Source organism: Taeniopygia guttata, chromosome 3 (genome assembly GCF_048771995.1).
Source record: "Taeniopygia guttata chromosome 3, bTaeGut7.mat, whole genome shotgun sequence".
NCBI lineage: Eukaryota > Metazoa > Chordata > Aves > Passeriformes > Estrildidae > Taeniopygia > Taeniopygia guttata.
Window position 1 is genome coordinate 108,735,766 of NC_133027.1, and position 21,422 is coordinate 108,757,187.

A 21,422-nucleotide genomic window follows, 5' to 3' on the forward strand; every position below is an offset into this window, starting at 1 on the left:
CGGGGCAGCGAGGGGGGCGAGTCAGGGAGGGCGGCGGGAGGGCAAGGTGAAGGCAGCGGCGGCGGTGGGTGCTTCCCTCCTCCGGGCTGGAGGAGCGCGGGTGGCGGGGGAGCCGCTCTGGTGGCGGACCGGGACGCAGTTCCGGCAGGGAGCGGAGCGCAGGGTAACGGGGGGCGGGCGAGCCGCGGCCCTGGGGAGGGAAAGAGGGCGAGGGTCGCCCTCGGGATTTCTCCACGCTGCAGGTCCCGCTCAGCGAGGCCCGGGTGGGTTCACAGCAGCCCTTGTTACACACAGAAACGATTTCACGATCGCGTTTGTTTGTGCCCCTTCTCCCCCCAGGAAAAGCCGCGGTGCGATCTGTAAGCTGCCAGAGCGGCGACCTGGTGCTGTCGAGGACACTGCGCTGCTCGGCGGGGCACTGAGCGACAGCCGTAACTTGAGGTGGCTGGAGCGGCGTCCTAGCTCCTGTGTCTGCTGCTGCCCAAAGTGCTTTTCCCTGCAACAAGCGTCCTTTGTACCCGCAGTACTCGGTAGCCTTCTTCTGGGTTCTGAGCACGCCAGGTGACCTATGCATAAAAATGTTGCGATACTGGGGCGAGATCCCGGTTTCCTCCAACCAGGCCAACCGCAGCTCCTTTGACCTGCTGCAGCGCGAGTTTCGGACTGTGGAAGTGCAGGATCCGCCGCTGCACCAGCCGTCCGCCAACAAGCCCCGGCCCACCACCATGCTGGACATCCCCTCCGAGCCCTGCAGCCTCACCATCCACACCATCCAGCTCATCCAGCACAACCGCCGGCTGCGCAGCCTCATCGCCGCGGCTCAGGCTCAAAACCAGCAGCAAGCAGAGGGCATAAAAACCGAAGAGAATGAGCCTCTGCCATCTTGTCCTGCCTCCCCACCTCTCCCTGATGACCTGCTTCCTCTGGATAGCAAAACCCCCAAAATGCCATTTCAGCTGAGGCACAGTGACCCAGAGAGTGATTTCTACAGGTGTGTTGGTATTTCTTTAGGTTAATTCTTGGCTGAAGGAAAGCTGAGTGTTCTAAAATATCTATGTAGCTATGTTCATTCCCTTAGGCTAAAGGGTCAAGCTGTTGTACGTAAAGTATAAAACAGGCTTTAGAAAGGAAATACATAGATTTTTCCTGTGTGAATAGCATGTGTATTGCTTGCTTTTGCTTCTCTCTGTAAAATGTGGAGGTGTGGTGCTGATTTCTGTCTTGTTAGTGCTACACTAAATGTGTATGCATGGTTTTGTCAGTGGTATTTCAACAGTTTCAGTTACAGGATGTGGAGTCTCTTCTGTCCAGATCACTTACAACTAAAGTTGTGTTACTGTAATTGCAAATCCAGAGAACACACGAGTAGGTTTAGGCTGTTCATCTGTAGGTTCTGGAAAGATTATTCGATAATGTATTTGTCAGATTTCGGTGGTCAAGGACCTGTGACACAGTGACTATCACATTCCACCAGTTTGTGGTCCTCGAGTCAGAGCTGGAAATGCACACAAGTGAAGGGAATTCTCGTCTCTGCTACTGGCTCCACCAGCTGGAGAAAGTGTAAAGAAAATTTGCGCTGCTTCTACCTCTGCTGCCAGCCTTTGATTAAATAATATTGCCACCACTGCCTGTCTGTCCCTCTGACAGGCACTAAATTCACAAGGAGGTGTTGCATTTCTTGCAATATCTGACAGTATTTTGTAGGTTATGTGCAATTAAATTAAGGGATTAATCATTGCTACTGTGTCCACTAATTAACATTTTGAAGGATAGGATAACACATGCGAGTTTTTAAAATGGTAAATATGCATCAGCAGAATGTAGTTTATCACTTTAGTGCCACTGAGATCTTTAGTGGCCTGAGGTTGTATAAAATGCATTTTATTGAAAGATGTTGCATTTGGTAACAGTGTCTCTCTGAACAAGGGAATGATTCTTTAGTGCTGTTTCTGGAGGAACACCATCATCCTTATCAGAAGATACAACGTAATTAACAGAGAGCAGACACTGAAGGGAAATAGAGTTTTGTGGGAGTAGTCAGGGCCTGTGACTCCTGCACTGTGGCCCTGTGGTTTGTAGAACTCAGAAGTGTTCTCTTCTGTCCTCCTCAGTGGCTTCAGCTTGAAATTGTTTTCTATGGCTCTGGCCATGTTTTGGGGGCTTATTTATCTTTTTGTCATTTCTTCTGAGTTTTTGGGGTCCGAGTAAAGAAATGTTATTTAGTGGTCAGCCACGTGGGGGAGTGTAAGGACTACGTTGTGGAAACTGGAGAGAGTTTTGAAATGAAATGTTTTGTGGCTGACAGAGTGCATTTATAATGAGCTGCAGTGTATTCTAGAATTTGATTTTGTGCTTGCTAACCCCACAGCCAGCTTTTCCAGGGGGCAGGCTTCGAGTTGTTGCATGTTTCTTCCTACTGTTTTGAGACACGTGAATTAAGAATAGCAGCTGTTTTATAAGTGCTGTTCTAGTAGCAAAAATGAAGTTCTATGATTTGGTGATGCTTCTGAGTGTGTAAAATCAAATCAAAGCAAGAAAATTCTTCCCCCTAACAAAACATGATAGTGCTTAATTCTGTGCTGCCTTCTGAAGTGCAGTTGTCAGAATTACAGTGTTTTGATAAATTCATATTTTAAGTCCGTTTTTTTGGTCAGTATCCTGTGTCTGAGAAGTAGTGCATAGGTACATTTAGATACAGGAAGAAAGGAAAATAAGAGTTGCCAGCCTGAATCAGAACACAGGTTTAGTTAATGTAGGCCTGACCTTTTCTGTTTCCCTGTTACTCATTTTCATTCTTTGACACACTGTCCCCTTTTGTTATCTCCTGAATTGGTTTTGGTTTTCCTCAGCCCCATATGTAACCCCTACCTCCTTGTGTGATGAGGAAGAGGCAGAGTTTAATTTATGGCCATTTTTGAGTTGGTTTGGTCTTATCAATTCTCCAAAGTCTGTACTAACAATGGTTTTATAATTACTACACTGTTCCTTTCCTACAGTTTTCCAGACTGTTTATAAATATGTTAAAAAAGCATGATAAAAAATATGTTGATTCTGGCACAGATCCCCCAGGGAGAACCTGGACTCTAGAGTGGAGATTTCTGTTCTACTTGCTTGTTGATAGATTTGGAGGACTCTGATAGGTTTGTGAAGCAGGTTTTACAGTTAAAAAAAGTCCTCTGGGTTCTTTCTTACCATAACATATTTACTTATGTGTCCTCTAGTTCTTCAAATTTCCCTGATGCACCAAAATACATCCACGCTTCCCACCCTGCAGTTTTCCACATCTCTTCTGAAGGTATTAAAGGAAAATGTTTTCACATTTTCTGTCTTCTGGTCCTCGTGGGCCAAGGCAGTTTAAAGCAAGAGGTAACTCACCACAGCTATTCAGCTATTTCATCCTTGCATTCTTTTAATATTCTTGCATGAACTACCATCTGGTCCTGGTGATGTTACAGTTCTTGGAATGCACAATAAGGGATTGACATCTGGTTTTGCCCGGTGTAGAAATAGAAAAGAAGCTTGAAGTATAATTGATGAAGAATGAGTAAGGAACTGTAGACTTGAAACTACCATTTTGACAGGAGACTCTTACCATATAACAGCTGCTAGCTTTTCCATCTTCTCTGCTCAACTTCATCATATTAGCATGCATCCATCTTCAAAAGAAGCCTGACCTACTCATGTGCTTCTTCTTTTGTGTGCATGGTTGGGTTCTTAACAGATTTTCTCAGTCATTTGGTCATTTACATTCCTGGCCACGTTGGATTGCCTTGAAAGGTAATCTGTAAACAAAATTGGGAGCTTGCAATGGGAAGACAGCTCTTGACAGAAGGACTTGTAGTTAAGAAATGTCTGTACAGAAGTAGAGAAATACATGTCAGGTGGATAGATAGCAGTTTTAATGTAGGGAAGGATTTGGAGCAGTGTTAATTAAAGTGGGCAGGAGATGCTTTCCCTGATGATCTGAGTGCTTTGGCTTAGTCCATTTCTAAGCTGACTGGTCTGGATTATGCCACTGAGATCCAATTTATTTTTGCCATTACCTATTGAGCATTTTTTTTTTCATACCTGTGCAACTTTCTGTAGACGAAGCAGAGGTATTTAAAAAGAGACTTACTCAGGATGAGGTGTAAAAAGGCTCTTTCCTGAAAGAAAACAACTTTCTGGTTTGAGTTAGTGTGCTGTGTTCTTTAGTGCTCTTTCTTACTAGTGAATCTTGATTGTACAATGTTTTCCTTTATTTTACTGCTTTGGAAAAATGGCTCTAAAGCAGCCTTGTTGCAGCTCATTTGGTAGAAATTCAACTTCACAGTGTAACGTTCTATCAAAGTGTTCTGTTCATAGGAAAAGCAGTCCCTCCCTCCATCTGCTGCTGGCTTCTGCTCACCTTGGAGAGAGCAGGGCACTTCAATCCATTCCTACAGTTGACTGAACCTGCTGATCCTTGTGCTGGCTTGGCCTGTCTCCTGAAGACAGTTACATGAGGAAGGAACCATGAGCTCCCCTTCCCTCTAAGAAAAGCTGCCCTGCAGGAGAGGAGCTTGGAGGAACGGATTGTGCTGCCTTTGTGGGGTGGCTCACTGTCATTTTACTGACACAGAAAGTGAGCCTTTGGTGAGCTCTGAAAACTGACTAAATCAGAAGATAAGTCTGGTTGGTATAAATGGACACTATTTTCATGTCTTCTGTTGTAAAGTTGTGCATGTTTTTGGTAGTGGTGGGAGAAGGTTGGCCTTTGGGTCTAATGAATTTGTAGCTTGACAGGTAGATTTCTGTCTGGAGCATCATTTAGTGTTGGTAACCCATATATAAAATATACAGCACTCTGTTAGAAGTACAAAATTGAAGAGTGGCAAGTTGGCCAGTATTTGTAATGAATTTCTATATACTATGTATTCTGTAGAGGAGATTGCCTCCATGTCACAGGCTTAATTTCCCTGTCCTGTTAATCTCTGGTGACAAAGCATCAGGGATTAAAGCACTCATGTTTACTTGTAGATATATGACTGAGCCCTTCAGGAAAAGAACTAAGTGCTGCAGAGGGTGGCATTCTGCATAATGATGATATCTGGATGGGTGCTTTTTTGGTGCTGAGTATCTGGATGAAATCCAAGACAAAGACTCTTTAGCTATGATCATCATGGAAAAGAAGTTTGCTTGTCCTTTTTGGGAAGGTTTGACATTAGATAACTACTTTCAACATAAATGTGTCTATATGACTTTTTGTTCATGTGCATTCTTACCAGAGTGTACCTGGAAATCAAAGGAGATGAAGAAAAAATATTTTCGTTGTTGGTTTCTATTAACATCTACAACAATATTTCAATTTTTGCTCTCTGTTCTGGCTTTTAATCATATTTCTCTGTTGTTTATTATGAAGAACAGGAAAACAAGAGAAGAAAACATAAGAAAAACAAAACCAAATTGACTGGCCTTACCAAAAGCAAGAGATGGAGATCTGGATTTGAGTGCAGTACCTGAAATGTCTTTCCTCTCTGTCTTTAATTGATTAGATTTCAGGTTGATTATATGCCTTCCAGCATAGTGACCTAGCTGCATTTTAATGCTCACAGTTAGTTTCTTTTCCTCTAGGAGTTTAAAGAGACACAATATTCTCTGCTCTTCTGAGCAGTGATATGCATTACTGAATGTTTTTTAATCTGCTTTGCGAGTGGCGAAGTATCCTGCATGGGATTGCCAAAATCTGTGTAATTTAAGTTTAAGTTTGTCCACAGTGTTTTTAGTGAAGGTCTCTGTATTAATAGAAGCCTGGCATTCAGTTTTGGTAGCATAAGGTGGTCTCCACTACTGGGTGCTGGACAGCTAGTCCTTTATATAAAAAAAGAGATTATTTTTTATAGACAGGAATTTAGAGATTGTTTTCTGGTTGAAATTCTTTGATGGTTGTTTATTTCTCTTGTAAACTCTTGGTTCTGGTGTTGTGTGAGACATATGGCTGTTTGTGAACTTCAGAATTCTGCTGCTGAGGTGGGGGGGGAGTGAGATGTAAAAATAGTATGGGTAACACTTATTTTATAAAGAAACTGATGATCTTTGAATTCATCTTGTCAGGGTGCCTGCTGTCTTCTTTGCACAGTTACATAACTGAGTAGAAATTGGGATGCTAATCATTTTCCATCAATTAATAGTTGGGATGAATCCATGACCTGAGATTCACATACTGTTCTCAGTATCTACTTAGAAATGTGATCATATGCCACTCATAATATAGTGTGATTCCCCCTTTATTTGAATAATCAGAAAGTGTTGTGCTGGCATTCTTCAAAATGAATAATCTTCATCCTGATAGCTCGAAGTTTCACCTTCCTTTTCACTTCTTTTCGCTTTTTTACTGCTGTCTTTTCTGTGTGTCAGCTCTGAGGATCAGGGGAAGCTGAGGCTCTCTGGCCCAGCTTCTCAGTGAGACTGAAGAGTACCTCATGGATTGTTGGAGAGACAGAGTAGTGAGAACTTTAACAAGCCATTTATACTGTCTGTGTGCTGTTAAATCAGGTCCTCCTACTGGGAAGAGTGTGTGGTGACGCAGGCGATCTCGGGTAACAGCGAGAACAATCTCCCGGTGTGATGTAGAAGATGTTGGGAGGAAACGATCAGAAACAAATGGAGAGTGAAATTGTTAGCTCACTTCTGCCCCTGGTGCTGAATGGAGTGTAAAAAAGTGTATGAGTATCATACTTAGCAGTAATGGAATTTGATTTTTTGACATCAGCATTTGAAGTCCATGTTACTGATACGGGCAAATAGATTACATGCACTTAATTGTAAGTTGAGAAATCTGGTATATACATATTTCTCTATCAGGGCCTTGCCTTAACTCCTCTGGGGAATGTCTATTTGTTAACTCATGTTGATAAAAAATGTGGTTGGCTGACTACAAGGCAATGAATGATGTTTGAAGTGCTCATGTCAGTTGTTCTCCATCTCCTCCATCCTGTGTAGTCACTCCTTCCTGTTTAGCAACAGAGGAGGGTGGTCTTAAACCCAAGACCAGGGTATGGTGCTTTGTGGGCAAACTTCTCCAGACCTCCTCCCAGGGCCTGGTGTTCGCATCTTAGGTTGCATATGGGGATACTTCTTTCAGTGTTCATGCTTAGTGACTACTGGAAATGAGAGCAGAGAAACAGAGAGCAGAAGGTTTTTTGGCTACGGTGTACCTCTATGAAATGTATGTGTGTCCCATTTCTTCCTTTGTATGTGTGTCTTTTGCTTTAGAAATTCCAATCTTGTCTATCCCAGAAACCTTTATGTCTGATTATTGGGCCTATGACATCAGAGATGACAAGGAAGAGCAATGTAATTAACTGAGAGGGGAAATTATTTGCATTCATGTTATTTAAAATGCCTTTTTTTGTTTGTGTCAAGGACCCATTTAATTCTCCAGGAGAAAAGCTCTTGGGTGGGAAGGGAGATGCTTAAGGGTTCAGAAGATTTGCATCCCACATTCATGAATCACCCAAAGAATCTTGTGGCATTAGAAGGGAAAATGAAACTTGGAAGTGCTGCTTTGGAGGGAGGGAAAGAAGGAAAAGCAGATAAACACTTTTTAGGTGGTGTTCATATGTAACAGAAGCTGTGGAGAGCCCGCTGCCTTCCCTTTGTACATCACGTTATAATTGACAGTATCTCTTCAACCGATACAGTCCTTCAGGTTTTTGAAAGTGTGCTATTTTTGTCTTTTCTGTTTTTCAGAGGAAAAGGGGAGCCAGTGACGGAGCTGAGCTGGTCCTCCTGCCGGCAGCTCCTGTACCAGTCGATGGCCACCATCCTGGCACACACGGGCTTTGAGTGCGCCAACGAGAGCGTCCTGGAGACCCTGACGGACATCGCGCACGAGTACTGCCTCAAGTTCACCAAGCTGCTGCGCTTCGCCGTGGATCGGGAGGCTCGCCTCGGGCACACCCCCTTCCCTGACGTCATGGAGCAGGTCTTCCACGAAGTGGGCATTGGCAGCGTGCTCTCACTGCAGAAGTTCTGGCAGCACCGCATCAAGGATTACCACAGCTACATGCTGCAGGTGAAAAGAGCGTTAGGGAGCTGGCACACAAGAAATGTACCCCCAGTACAGTTGCTTATTCCCAGGGCAAGTCCTGAGTCTTATTTGTCGGAACTCAAAATGTCCCTCAGACATTTTTGGATGTTCCATGCCCAGGTCAGAAGCATTTGAGACCCCGGCAGGCAGCTGGAAACAGCTGTGATTTTGGATTTGAGCCATGGAACGGGTTACCAACCTTTCAGGAAGAACAAGAAGTTACAAAAATTTAGATATTATAGTAGAAGTAGTCACAAAGTAGAGGGAAGAATTTTTGAGTGCTGTACAGGGGGGTTTTGGTTTTGTACATGGGGGTCAGAGGTTTTAAGATGGAGGGATTTGGGCCTGCCCTGTCCTCCCTCTCTCTTCTTCCTTACCTCCATGTTCTTGGTGATGTTGGCACTCATAGATTGGTTTAGAGTAGAAAAGCACCATTTAATATAGGTAATAGGCATTGGGGAAAAACTGTAAACATGTAACACGTAATGTACCATATGAAAAATAGCACCAGCCCTGGGCAGGGGGAGAGAAGAAGAAGGCAGCAGACAGAGAGGATGTCAGGGTGTGTGTGTGCCTCTGCCTGAGCTGTGAGCAAACCGCAGCACCTCAAGAAGAAAATCTTTTAGATAACTTGTAATAAACTGCCTTGAGACCGGATGACTGAAGACTACTGAGTCTTTCGAGTTGGAGAAGAGACTTTTCCGCCACACAGAGCCACCCCCGACCTAGGGGTGAGCCCTGGCATTATTGAGGGGAAACCTGACTGGAAAACTTCCTGGGTGTGGAGAGGAGTCATCAAGGGAAAGAGAACAGGAACTTTTTGACTGGAAGACAGAGCCCCTTATTTGTCTTCCTAGTGAGACTAACGATGCTCTACTGATGGCTTGCCTGAATTTAAGAGTCCCCCAGCTTTTGAATTACCCAGTAAAAAATTATCAAGTAGAGTTAAAATCAGAACTGATTGAGGATCTGAATTTTCTTCTTTAGTAGGATATTTGACTGGTTAGCATTTTGGAAAACATGTAAGCAGACATAAATTTCTAGGCTGTAGAGTGGTTTGTGTTCACTTAAGCAAGGAGTGACTTCCTTAAGCTTTAGGAGTGTAGGGTATATTTTGCTGATCTGAGTTGTCACACAGGTTGTTGTCACCTTATATAAAAATAACATCCTAAAGAGATGTTCTCTGTTAGAAACATTTCTGCTCCAAATACCAGTTCTGTTTATTTTTGTTCAAATATTTTTGTTCAGATGTCATCTCCTTTTGGAATCTGGATCATTTTCAGTATCATTCTGCTGCTGCAGTTCACTCACACCCTGCAGCTGATCATTGTCTTAACAATCATTGTTCTTTGTGCAGGACTGAGGTCCATGGTAGCCCCTTTATTTGGAAGCATGTCTTGAAGGGGAGAAATAGGCATTACTATTCTTTTTCCTTCTTGCTTCTGCTGTTAACAAGTCTTGAGATTTTCCTGAGCACACGTCACTGACTGTTAGGTTTTAGTTGTATAAACAAGTTTTTGTTAGAAGCAGATGAAATCTGAGATGTTTAAATTTTATTGTTAAGTTTCTGGAAGTACAGGGTAGTTCTAAATGCCATTCCTGTATTTGTTTCACTTCTCTAACTGGAGAAAACTTCTGTGTTTTTTGCTGTGAATCTGGCACAATATACTCAGGCTTTGCTCAGTGGGGACTACAGGGCTGTTGAAGATCTGAAGTTCTTGGTTTTTAATGCTGGGATGAATTTGTTACTGGAGGATGGGGACAGTCTTATAGGTAAAACCAAAGAGTAAGACTGAGACATTTTGCTTTTATTTCAAGTTCTGTTTAAATTTCTGAGCCTCATCATCTCTGTTTATAAAATAACAGTGTTCATATTTATCAGTCAGGTGTTAGTGGATTAAAACTCTTATTAAAGTTTCTTGTTACAGCACAGAGGGTGCACTTAAAGAGGAAAAAATAATCTCTTGTGTAGCTGGTAAGTTATTTACTTGTTCATTCAGGTCAGATGTTAATAATGTTCAGGGAACAGAGTGCACTGCAATGTAATTGGCATCAGAGCCTCTGAAGTCACTCTCACCTTTCTGGCCTCTTTTTCACCTGCTGATCTTTGACAGGTTAGCAAGCAGCTCTCTGAAGAATATGAGAAGATTGTCAACCCTGAAAAGGCAGCGGAAGACACAAAACCTGTGAAGATTAAGGAGGAACCTGTTAGTGATATTACTTTCCCCATAAGTGAAGAGCTGGAGGGAGATCTGGCTTCTGGTGACCAGTCTTTGCCTGTTGGAGTTCTTGCAGCTCAAAGTGAGCGCTTCTCTGCCAACTTGGAAGTAGAAGCTTCCCCACAGACTTCAGGTAAGGGTTTCTTGCTTCTCCTGGAAACAGTCTTTCAGCAGTTCTATGTGATCTTGTTTCCCCTGGTTAGGTTTGGATTTGTGTCCAGAGATTCATATTCCTGCAAACTTGAAACCCTGTTCCTTACATAGCTTAGGCACTGAATGAGTTCTGGAGATATGAATGGTACTTGGTGATGTCCTCCATATTCAGAAATTACCCTGGTAATGACAGTCTCTGTTTTATGGAACCTTATCAGTGACTTAGGTGAGATGGGCTCCTGGGAGTCCTTCCTAGTGTCTGTACCCCAAAACCTGCTGTACTTGGCTGATGCCATGGAAAGTGAAATAGTGAGTGAATTAGTGCAGTTGTGGAGAATGCTGTCTTCCTCCAAGTGCCATCCTTTGGTGACATTGAAGCACACTGGTGGCAAGCATGGGAGAATCTGCTATGGCTGTGCCTGCTCTATATCTACATAGAAGTTTCATTCTCTTCACTGTTCAATGAAACTGAACATCCTGGAATGAAAAAGAGGCAGTTTTGATTTTGCATAAAACTGTCTGAACTCTGGAAGTCCCTGAAATAACAACATTTAACTTAAAAATCTGGTTAAAAAACAATGAAGCTTGTCCTCCTATTAAACCTAAGCTAAGTAGCATATATACTGAGGTTAGACTGTACCTCTATGTCCATTAGTTTTTTTGCATTATTACAAGTTTTAAAAAACATAAATCCATCTAATGTTTTTCTAAAAGCTCATACTGTTTCCCTTGTCACCTCTGAAATGTAAACTGTTTGCAGTTTGTGGGAGAAGGAGCAGCAGATTCCTCTGCCCATCCAGGGTTGTGAGTGATTAATCTGGAAGGCTTTGTATTAGCATCTACAGCTTTGAGACCAAGAGGTTAGCACGCTAGCTGTATATTAAATGCCTCTTGCTTCTCTGATACAGAATTGATATTTTCTAATTAAGAATACAAGTGCTCTGTTCCTGCCTGAAAATCCCTCTTCACTTCACAAGAGCCTTTGGAAATCTCATCTGTGAGAAGTTCCAATCTAGACCTGGGCAGCCTGGAGAGTTGTAATATCCTAAGGAGCAAGAAAAAACTGCTGCAATTAGACCACTGCTATCTCGAAATGCAGGTGTGAAGCCTGCAGGGAGGGCAGAAAGGCTTCGGTATCTGAGGGCAAAACTTCATTACTGCTTTCCATGGTCTTCCTGTGTTTTTGTGGGTGTCTGACATTGCAGTTGTGAGCTGGCTGCTTACTTTCATTGCACTTGGAAAAATGGAGGCAAAATTGTTCCTTGTTCCTCTGCCTCTCAAGATAAGGTGAAGATTAGCTTATTTCGGAAGTACTTTGAAGTTAAAGTGCTTTGAAGATGAAACATCCTTTGTTGATGCTTAAGTACTTTTAGTCATTAGTGACACTCTTAGTGACAGGTGACAGAGCTGAAAGGAACGAGGTTGAGCGATGAAGAGCAACTGACGAAGGAAAGACACAGTTTAGTTTAGTGAGCACCTTTGATTATTATGTAGACTGGAGCTGTAACTCTGGAACAGCATTTTAATGACGTGTCCATTATTGTTGAGAGAGATGCATTTACTTATGATTGACACAGGAAGGACTCCCATTAAGGCAACTGAGCTAATGTAGGCTGTGTTATCAAAAAGGTCTTGTAAACCTTGTTTTTGGCTAAGCTGGTCTGGAAAAGATTCTTGACTTCTTCATAAAGGAGAATTCTTGGCGCAGACAAATGCTGGAACATTTGTTCTCTTTGTAATTTCTACTAATAACGGCCTATTGTTACTAGTATACTGATAATAGGGAATGGTCATAGGTTTGGCTTAGTACAAGAGCTTTGGTTGTGCTTTCAAACTGTAGCCATGCTCTTTAAGACATGAAGTTTGGAAAATGGTTTGGAAAATGAAATTTATTAAAATGGTTTCCTATTTTGCTTGTTGTTTTTTTTTAGCGGGTCTTTTCTGTTGTTTTTGTTTTTTGGTTGATTGGGTTTTTGGTTTTAGTGTTTTTTTTTTAATTTTCCATGTGAACTTCACCCCACACAGGAGAGAGAAGATTTCACAGTTTATTCAGTTCTGGTCTGTTTATGCCCATCTCAGCAAGGAGACCAGCTAGTGTGTTTTTAATAGGATTTTTGTTTCATTTTAAACTTAAACAGATCTAATGCAATCTGTAATTACTTCTCCTGGGGAAAAAAAACATTTGCTACTCCAGGAATATGGTTTGGTAATCTTGTACAGAAAATCCTCAGTCAGTGCTCAGATTGCACACTAGTCCAGAAATGTTTTATAAAAAGTGAGGCAAGGGGAGCTATTTCCCAGCAGAGCATCTGTGAGGTTGAGCCAAAAAGGGTTTCTTTCCGTTCTCTGAAGGATGGGATGAGACCTGTGGGTATTGAGTAGAAGGAGGCAGGCAGGTGGCTGACTGCAGCTTTGAAGCCCCTGCATTTCAGTGCTGAAAGAGGTATTGGGACTGTTCATCTGCCTAGTCCTCTGTCTGCTCACTTCACCTCCCCTGCAGGAGCCCTGGATGTCTGACATTTGCAAGGGCCTCATAATGACTTCTGGACTGCCTCAAAGTCCTGCTTATGCAGGACCTAGTCCATGTGCTGTAGGTATACTCATTGCTGCTGGGACACTCCTTCTGGAGAGTGGAGTTGTTTCTCATGGAGAAAATCACATGGAGGCTAACAGAGAAAGGATACCATCATACTTTTTGCAGTGGTAATTGCTGGACTATTAAATAAGTCAACAGATATTTTTTTATCGATCACAGTGCTTGGTGTGTTTTGTTTGTTTTCCCCCAGCATAGTTAACCTGCGGCTTTGCTTTTGCTCCATCTTTACTTCTGCTGCTGTCCCTTGTATCTGCGTGCTATTTGTGATTTATCTTTTTACTCAGTTACTGCTGTTTGCTTTTTCCTTCTCTAGGGGCTGAGGTGAATGCTTCCCCACTGTGGAACTTGGCACAGGTGAAAATGGAGCCACAGGAAAATGAGGAGGCTAATGTACATGGCCACGGGGTTCTAGGCAGTGATGTCTTTGAGGAACCAATGTCAGGCATGAGTGAAGCTGGGATGCCACAAAGCCCCAATGGCTCTGAGAGCAGCTACGGTTCTCATTCTGCTGACAGCCTGATGGGATCCTCACCTGTCTTCAACCAGCGCTGCAAGAAAAAGATGAAGAAGATGTGAAAAGGAACAGTCTTTTTATTTAGTCCTGATGGTGTGCAACAGACACTTGAAAGGAGCTAGTACAGTACTGTGATGATTCCAACACAGGGCTGGCCCTGGTGTGTGAGGGACCTGCATAAATTTACTGTGAGAGGTTTGATATGTAGCTCCCCTCTTTGCTGGCTTCTGTACTCCATCCTGATTCATGAAACTGAAGATTGTCCTTTACATTTGATGGTGGCATGGCTTGCTTTGGCAGATTAATGAGGAACGTGCTGGTGAAAAGTAGTTGTGAGATTTTGTAAGTTACAGAACCATTGAATACTTTGGATTAAAGGGACCTTGTGTCATTTCTACTCCAGCCTCCTATTCAGATCTCAGCCAGTTAGAGCAGGTTGCTAAGGGCTTTTTCCATTTGAATTTTGAGTATCTACAAGGATGGTGATACCAAATCTCTCTGGGCAACATTTTCCTGTATCTGGCAACTATCACAGTAAGCAAAAGAATATATTTGCATCTAGTTGGAATTTCCCATGTTCCAACTTGTATTCACTGCCTCTTACTCTGTCATTGTGCATCTCTGAGAAGAGTCTGACTGCCTTCTCTAACCCAGTTATTAAGGGATTCTATACATTGAGATCTCTTTCTAGCCTTTTCTCTTCTTACATGTGGAGAAACCATGTTGCCTGAGCTCTCCTTACTCATCCTGTGCTCCAATCCCCAAACCAACTCTGTGACCTTCCACTGAAATGACTGTGGTGCCCTTGTAAGGGGGAGCACAGAAATGAATGACATCCTCCAAGCACTATCTCACAATTGCTGAGGAAAGAGGAACAGTAATTTCCCTCAGTGTGCTGGCTACCTGCTTTCTAACTGCTGTGGGCAGCAAGAGAGTCCTAAGTCAGGGTGTATCAGGTGGAGAGCTGTCTCTGATGATGATGTAGCAAAGATGCTGTAGTGTGGTCTCACAGTGCCATTAGCCAGCTCCCTCAGTGCCTTCGTGTTCAGCCTGTTGGTTTCAATAGGCCTAAGTTCTCCCTAACTCAGTCTTCCTCTGCTGTAGGCAATGCTTTATTCCTGCATGCTGCTTAGAAGGCTTGAGGACCTGGCAGGCCTTAAAGCAGAACTTACAGTGAAAACAGGTGAAAAAGATGTTGTGTTCATGAGCCTGAAAGTACAAAAAGCATTCTTTGGTACCATATTGTTTGCATTGTTGAACAGTAAACTATATTTTGTTTAACCTTCCTTTTGCTTCCAGTGCACTTAAGAAGCCTTTCTTCTTGCTTCTTACCAGTTTGAACTCTAGCTGAGCTTTGGCTTTCCTAATTTTCTCTGCGTACTTGGGCTGTGTCTCTATATCTCTTGGCCAGCCCATCATCACTTCCACTTTTGTGTACCTTTGTGTTTGTGTTTGAGATCAGTCAGGAGTTCCTCAGTCATCTGTGCTGGCCTTCTGTCACACCTGCTGTAATTTCTGTTTGTCAGAAAGAACTGATGTTTTACTTTGAGAAGGCTGTCTTTGAAGATAAAGCAGCACACTTGGGTTCCTTAGGGCAACCAGGACAGAATTTCCCTTGTGAAATTCTGCTGAGACATTCCTTGAATAAAACAAAATATGCTGACCTAAAGGTACAGGACTCTGTCTTGTACACATTTCTCAGGATTTTAAATGCCACAGTTCTATGTCTTCTGCAGCCAAGATATTCACATTCTCCACCAATTCCTTCTTGTTAGAAATAAAACCAGCAGAGCTTACTCCCTAGTTGATTACTTAATCATCTATTCAGGGAAGTTGATGTGGTTTTCTGGAGAGAATGAAACAGCTTTTACTGATGGTACGAGCCTGTACTGGCAATGCAAACTTTTCCTTTGCTGTCATTGGATTGAGTGCAGCAACTTCAGGCTGGCTGAGCTTTCATATTCAAGGTTGTTATCTTGACAGCTTAGTCTGAAACAGAATCTATTTTGCTGCTTGCTTTTATGGCTCAGCTGACTGATGGAATTTTTTTTGTTCTTCACAATCCTCAGTTGATCAACTCGGTCTTTAACTTGATTCAGTGTGTCTCTCTCTCAAAAGAGCTAGAATGAACATGAATCAAGAATGAACAGCCACTTAAACTGGCTTTATACCTGTAACCCCTTGGGATGGTTGAGGGAAATTTACCAAACCTACCATTTATCTTTACAATTGCAGGTTTATCTTTTGAAAGAGTGAGCTTCAGGCATAGTATTTTTGTTTCTGTATAATATGCCTGGCCTTAATTCTTTTTTCCTAACTGTATTTCTCTTCCACTTTATAGAAGTGGAATCCAAACATAAAATTCCTCAATGTCTAATAAGAATGCGTGACCATAGGCTTTTATGGACAGTGGAGTTAAAATTGTCCATCAGAGTTTTAAAGGTCTCTCCTGGGGGGTAAATTCTCACAATTTTAAGCCTAGTCAGTAGTAGAAGAGCATGCCAGGAAATCTTTATTTTGATTCCCCCTAAGTCACCATTAGCCAAGCTGCAATGTCCCTGTTTTCTCATCTGTAAAAAAGAATAGTAATATTTGCCTTTAAGAAGTGTGTTTGAGATTTAGTTGCTCTGCAAGACAAAGGCGCAGTAATCATTCAGAGAGTTCTGTGAGAGCTGCAAGCTTTTATTCCACTTCAGTTGGACTGTTGCTGGCTGGAGAATGCTTAGATGGTCATGGAAATGTCTTAGATGACATAGATTTTAAACAAAACTGCTGATCACAAAGAACAACACAACTTTGCTGTTCAACTGTCCAGGTACAAGGAAGGCATTTGGGGTGGTACCTTCTCACTCAGCTTTAGATGTCTGCATCTAAACTTGTTACTTTGGGCCACATTTGCAGATGAATAGAAATAATCATTCTTTGGTCACTGTCCTTTTGGCCTTGAGGTAGAAGTATAAAGCAGGTTGAATGAATGGCATTTTTAGAAAGGTCTATTTTTACTTTGTGTGCCCATGAAGTGAGTTCAGCTTGACTACCTCAGCTGAAGGCATCCACACTGTCAGTGTATGAGTTAAGTGATGTGACTTAAGCCTTTCCTGAATGGGAATCAGAGACTTTCTCCTGCTGGGCCAGTGCTTTTTCTTTTTTGAACATTTACTAGAGCTTGCTGTTCAAATGGCTAAGAGCAGGCTGCCCATCTCAGCTAAACCAGCAGATCCAGCATTCCCCACAACACTCAGAATGTGCCAGGATGGGGCCTTGAGGCTCAGCCTGATTTGCCCTATGTGTCTTTGACACTGTGTGAGAACACCTGTCATTGGGCCTTTCTCTCTAAGTGCTTAGCAAACTGGTTCTTGTAGTGTTCTTGCAGCCAGGCTACTTATGCAGAGTCCATTGCACTATTTTTGGGAGCCAAATGACAGAGTGACTGCTGCCAGGATCACTTGCTCATTTGCAAGATTTCAAGTGGGCTACAAATGAAAATCTAGTGTTCTTTAGGGCTTTGGTTAAACCTCCTGAGTGTTAATCTTAAGTGCTTTCTCTGTATTGTTCATGTACAGATGTTCTATCTTAACTTTTGTGATTTTTTTTTTTATTTGACATTCCCTTTCCACACCCATTTCACCCTCTAACACACTCCTGAGCAAGCCAAGCCTGAGTGCTTCAAGTGTATTTAAATGCAGTGCATATTGACTGTCTTTTGAATCAGCTGTGTTGTTGCAGTGTAAGGGAGAAGTGTTATTGATTCTCTTTGGGATGTATGCAAAGGTGAGAAACCCATCAGCATCGCTTATACACTTAAAAATGAAGGCAGAGTAATAGCTGTACCTTCTGTTCCCCCACTGTGCTAAGGGTTGCAGCTGACTTTTGTGTGCTTAACATTTCCTTTTATGCATGTGGAAGCTTCACCTTCTGGGTGAGCCCTTTGCCTCTGAACATTTATGATTCTTGTATTTACAGTGGTGTTCATCATGCATGAAATAGTGAAATTTAAAAACTAGCTCACAAAGTCAGACACAGACTATATGCTCTTTTGATGGATCAAATAAGATTTTGCTAGGTGTTAATGCAGCCTTGGGCAAATAGTGAGGTGTGTTTGTTGACCATGTAATCCCCAAATTTTAAACCACAGTGAGATTATGCAGTGGGTTGGAATGAAGCTCTGCTTTCGCAGTTGCTGTTTCTTGCTGGTGGCTGGTGAAGCACTCTGATGACCCACCTGCTTCAACAGTCTGCAGTTTTCTTTCATCTTTCACCTTTCTCTTTTCAGAAGTGGGTGGATGAAAAATGGGAATATTGAGCATTGACCATATCCATATCCAGTAGCATTGATGTCTTACAGTGATTTTTTTTTGCCATGATTGAAATTGGTAGGAACTTTGCTATAAATTTGGATAGCAAGATCTGTAAATTACTTGGCTTTTGAAGTGTTTTGCATAGGAATCACACAGGATTGTAGTTGAGAGAGTGCTGTATATCATACTCCTTTTCCCCTCTAGCAGTACCTTTTTATTCCTTTTGAAGAGTTTTGCCTGGCATCCAGTAAAGTTCTCTGTATAAATGGCAGTGTAACAACTTATGTGTACAGCTTTATGTCAGACTGTGCTACCTAGTGATTTAATTCCAAGGCCATCCATGATAATTTGAATATGCATAATGCTGTGCAGAAAAAGAGATGTTTCCTGCATAAAAATGTACAATTTAAAAAGAAAACAGGAAAACAAGATTAGGTAGGGTAGGTGAGGCCAATCTGATTATGTGCTCAGTTCTGAGACTAATGCACATGTTATGTGTGAAGGATGTTTTACTTAAAATTTTTTGTACATGCATGTGAAAGAAATGTGTAACTTTGCTTTGTGTTTATATGGAACAAAATTACTTGGAAATATTTCAGGGTTGGGTTTTTTCCCTTGCTCTCCTGGAGAGAGTTGCTTTGTAATTTCTAAGAAAATAAATAAAACTATTCAGAAATAAAAACTCTAAAGGTGTTGTATGTGTTTTTTGGCTTGTTTTGGTGAACAATGCTGTGAACACAAAAGCCAGTCTTGGGGTTTTGTCTACCCTTATGTGGGATGTGGAGGAGACATTTTGCAGGCCTGAATAAGGTACTGGATGATATATCACAGCCAGGAAGACGAAAAATGTTATTCAAAGATGTGGCCAGGGGAAATGGAAGTCTTATTTTGCACAGGTACCAGTGCTAGTGAGCCCCTGAAGCAATATTAGAACCACAGTGCTACTATTGGTATTCATCCAGCATAAGCAAGTGCTGTTTCTGGGGCAACTACTTATATATACTTCTACTACTTATATTAACAGACTACCTAGGAGCCCTGCTGCAAGCCATGTGCTTTGCTCTTTTATGTGCTGGTCTACTTATTTTACATCCTGCTTTTTATTTATTTATTTATTTATTTTAATTGGGGAAGTGCTTTAGACCCCAGTGAATGAAGCACAGTGTTCTTTCCCCTTCTGCTCTGTCATGGTAGGGCTGAGGAAGGAGGTTTGATGCTCGCTAGTGATTCTGGCCATGCCCACCGGGTGATGCTGGCCGTGCCCACCGGGTGATTCTGGCCGTGCCCACCGGGTGATGCTGGCCGTGTCCCCCGGGTGATGCTGGCCGTGCCCACCGGGTGATTCTGGCCGTGCCCACCGGGTGATGCTGGCCGTGCCCACCGGGTGATGCTGGCCGTGCCCACCGGGTGATGCTGGCCGTGGTGACCGGGTGATGCTGGCCGTGCCCACCGGGTGATGCTGGCTGTGCCCACCGGGTGATGCTGGCCGTGCCCACCGGGTGATGCTGGCCGTGGTGACCGGGTGATGCTGGCCGTGGTGACCGGGTGATGCTGGCCGTGCCCACCGGGTGATGCTGGCCGTGCCCCCCGGGTGATGCTGGCCGTGGTGACCGGGTGATGCTGGCCATGCCCCCCGGGTGATGCTGGCCGTGCCCACCGGGCGGTGCTGGCCGCTCGCCGCTGCGGAGCCGCCGGTGCAGTCCAGGCTCGCCGCAGCCTCTGCGCTCCCCTAAAAATCCCCCAAACTCCAAACCGTGTCGTTTCGCGGCGTCTTTAATACCGGAGATTAGAATCGCCTCTTTTGTTGCTATAGAAACGCTGCGTGAGAGAAGTCGATCCCATTATGGGTTGGGATGAAAAGTCCTTAGAGGTGGGCTCGGCACCCAGCACCCTTGCAGTGGGGAGAATGGGGCAGGGGCGTCGCTGCTTTTGCAGGGATCCTCAGTGGTTTACAGAGCTTGTCGGTGTTTCCCTTCATCAGGCCAGAAACAGCCCTTGCTCCTGGACCATTTCCCATGGGAATCAGCTCAAGAGTCGTGGCAGCATCACTTGTGCACCTGGACCTTAGGTGCCCTTGCTTCAGCGTTTGTGGAGGATGTCACTGCAATAGGCAGCGGGGCTGCAGCAGTGAGCTGGATGAAAGTGCCTGTGAGGGCCTGGCATACACTCTGTGAGCTTTTCCCTCAAATTTGGGCTGCCACCTCTGAGCCCAGACTGTCCCTGTAGGTGTGCCTGCCTCACTGTCAGCATTGTGCCCATCCAAACATCCTGCTGCCTCTACTCACCCTTGCCACCCATGTTTGTTCTCGTCCCTCCCCTGACCTTCACTGCTCATTCTCCTCTTGAACTCCTGACAGTGTTCTGTGCTCTCACTGCCCAGCTTCTTGTGGCAATTATTGCTGCCCATCTTGAGTTGCAAACACGCTTAGGAAGCAACATTTTTTTTCCCCCAAGTGAAAAAACACCAAACCAATACGATTATTTATCTTAGTTTTAGGCAGAATTTTCTTTCTCTTGGTGGAGGAAAGTAATTTGAAACTTACTGTAAATATAACAGTTGTAAAAGCTGATGGGTCTTCTCAGTTATTCCATCTTGTTGCTGTTGGACAAACTGCCCAGCATGGAGGGTGTGCTGGATTCCAGCTCTGGTGTAACCTCCCCATCCCTGATGCCTTCTGGCTGAAGTGGGGGGACAGACAGAACTTGTACAGCAGGAGAAGATGAGGCAGGGGGCTCTGCAGAGCCAGAGGGTGGCATGTGCTCTGGGGTGGGGTCTGTGTTACCCTGCTGTGCCAAAGCTGGCATTTGTTGAAAGGTAACCCCATTAAAGATTTTGTGAACTACAGTTTCTTAGCCTTTCTGGGTATCAATTTCAGAGTATTTGGAGAAAGGCTGGAAAAATGATAGTATTTGCTAATAGTAATACTAAAACCAAGAAAAATGGGTCCCTTTTTTCCTTGTTGGTGGGTTTGGGGACCTCTCCCTTTCCCTTTCCCCCTTTCATTACATTTTCCAGTCACAGAGCAGCCACAATGTTGGTTTTGGTGTTCCTGATTTTGCCAGAGGAACTGCAGTGTGCTTGGTGAATGGGTGCTGCTGCAGCAGCTCCTTTGAAGACAGTGATGCTGAATGTTTAGCCAAACCTTTCTTTTTCATCTGCAATGCCCAGTAGTGAATGGACTTACATGAATGTAACCAGACCAGTTTGACACTCCATCTTTCCCTTTTGACAGTCTCTTGACTCCTGTAATACCATAATTTTGCTATTATTTGAGTCGATGCAAACTCTTCTATTGTACAGCAGTCCTGGGTTTCTCTAGTGAAGAAAGGAAACAAGGAAGCCAATTGCTGGTAACTCTGAATGCCTAAAGAAAATTATATGAACCAATTCTAATCTAAAAAGCTGTAGTATATAAAAAACTGTCTCAGTCTTCCTTTTATAGTCTAAAGAAACAAAACCACACCTCCACTTCCAAGCTTCTTTGATGGTCACATTGAAAGCAAATTAGTTGCATTTATATTGTGATATCTGAATTAAATTTGTCTGATATGGCTGAGATGTCACAGCCCTATTAACTACAGATGCTCTATA

The 21,422-nt window shown here is 43.3% G+C and overlaps 1 protein-coding gene across 1 annotated transcript; it reads left to right on the forward strand.

Moving 5' to 3' along the window:
* The first annotated feature begins 51 nt into the window (after positions 1-51).
* On the forward strand, positions 52-18,519 carry SUPT7L (SPT7 like, STAGA complex subunit gamma). The gene is made up of 5 exons (XM_041715447.2): positions 52-163; positions 340-991; positions 7,711-8,035; positions 10,165-10,402; positions 13,332-18,519. Exons 2-5 carry the CDS (start codon positions 579-581, stop codon positions 13,592-13,594), a joined length of 1,239 nt encoding a protein of 412 aa, XP_041571381.1. The 5' UTR covers positions 52-163; positions 340-578; the 3' UTR covers positions 13,595-18,519.
* Positions 18,520-21,422: the final 2,903 nt, after the last annotated feature.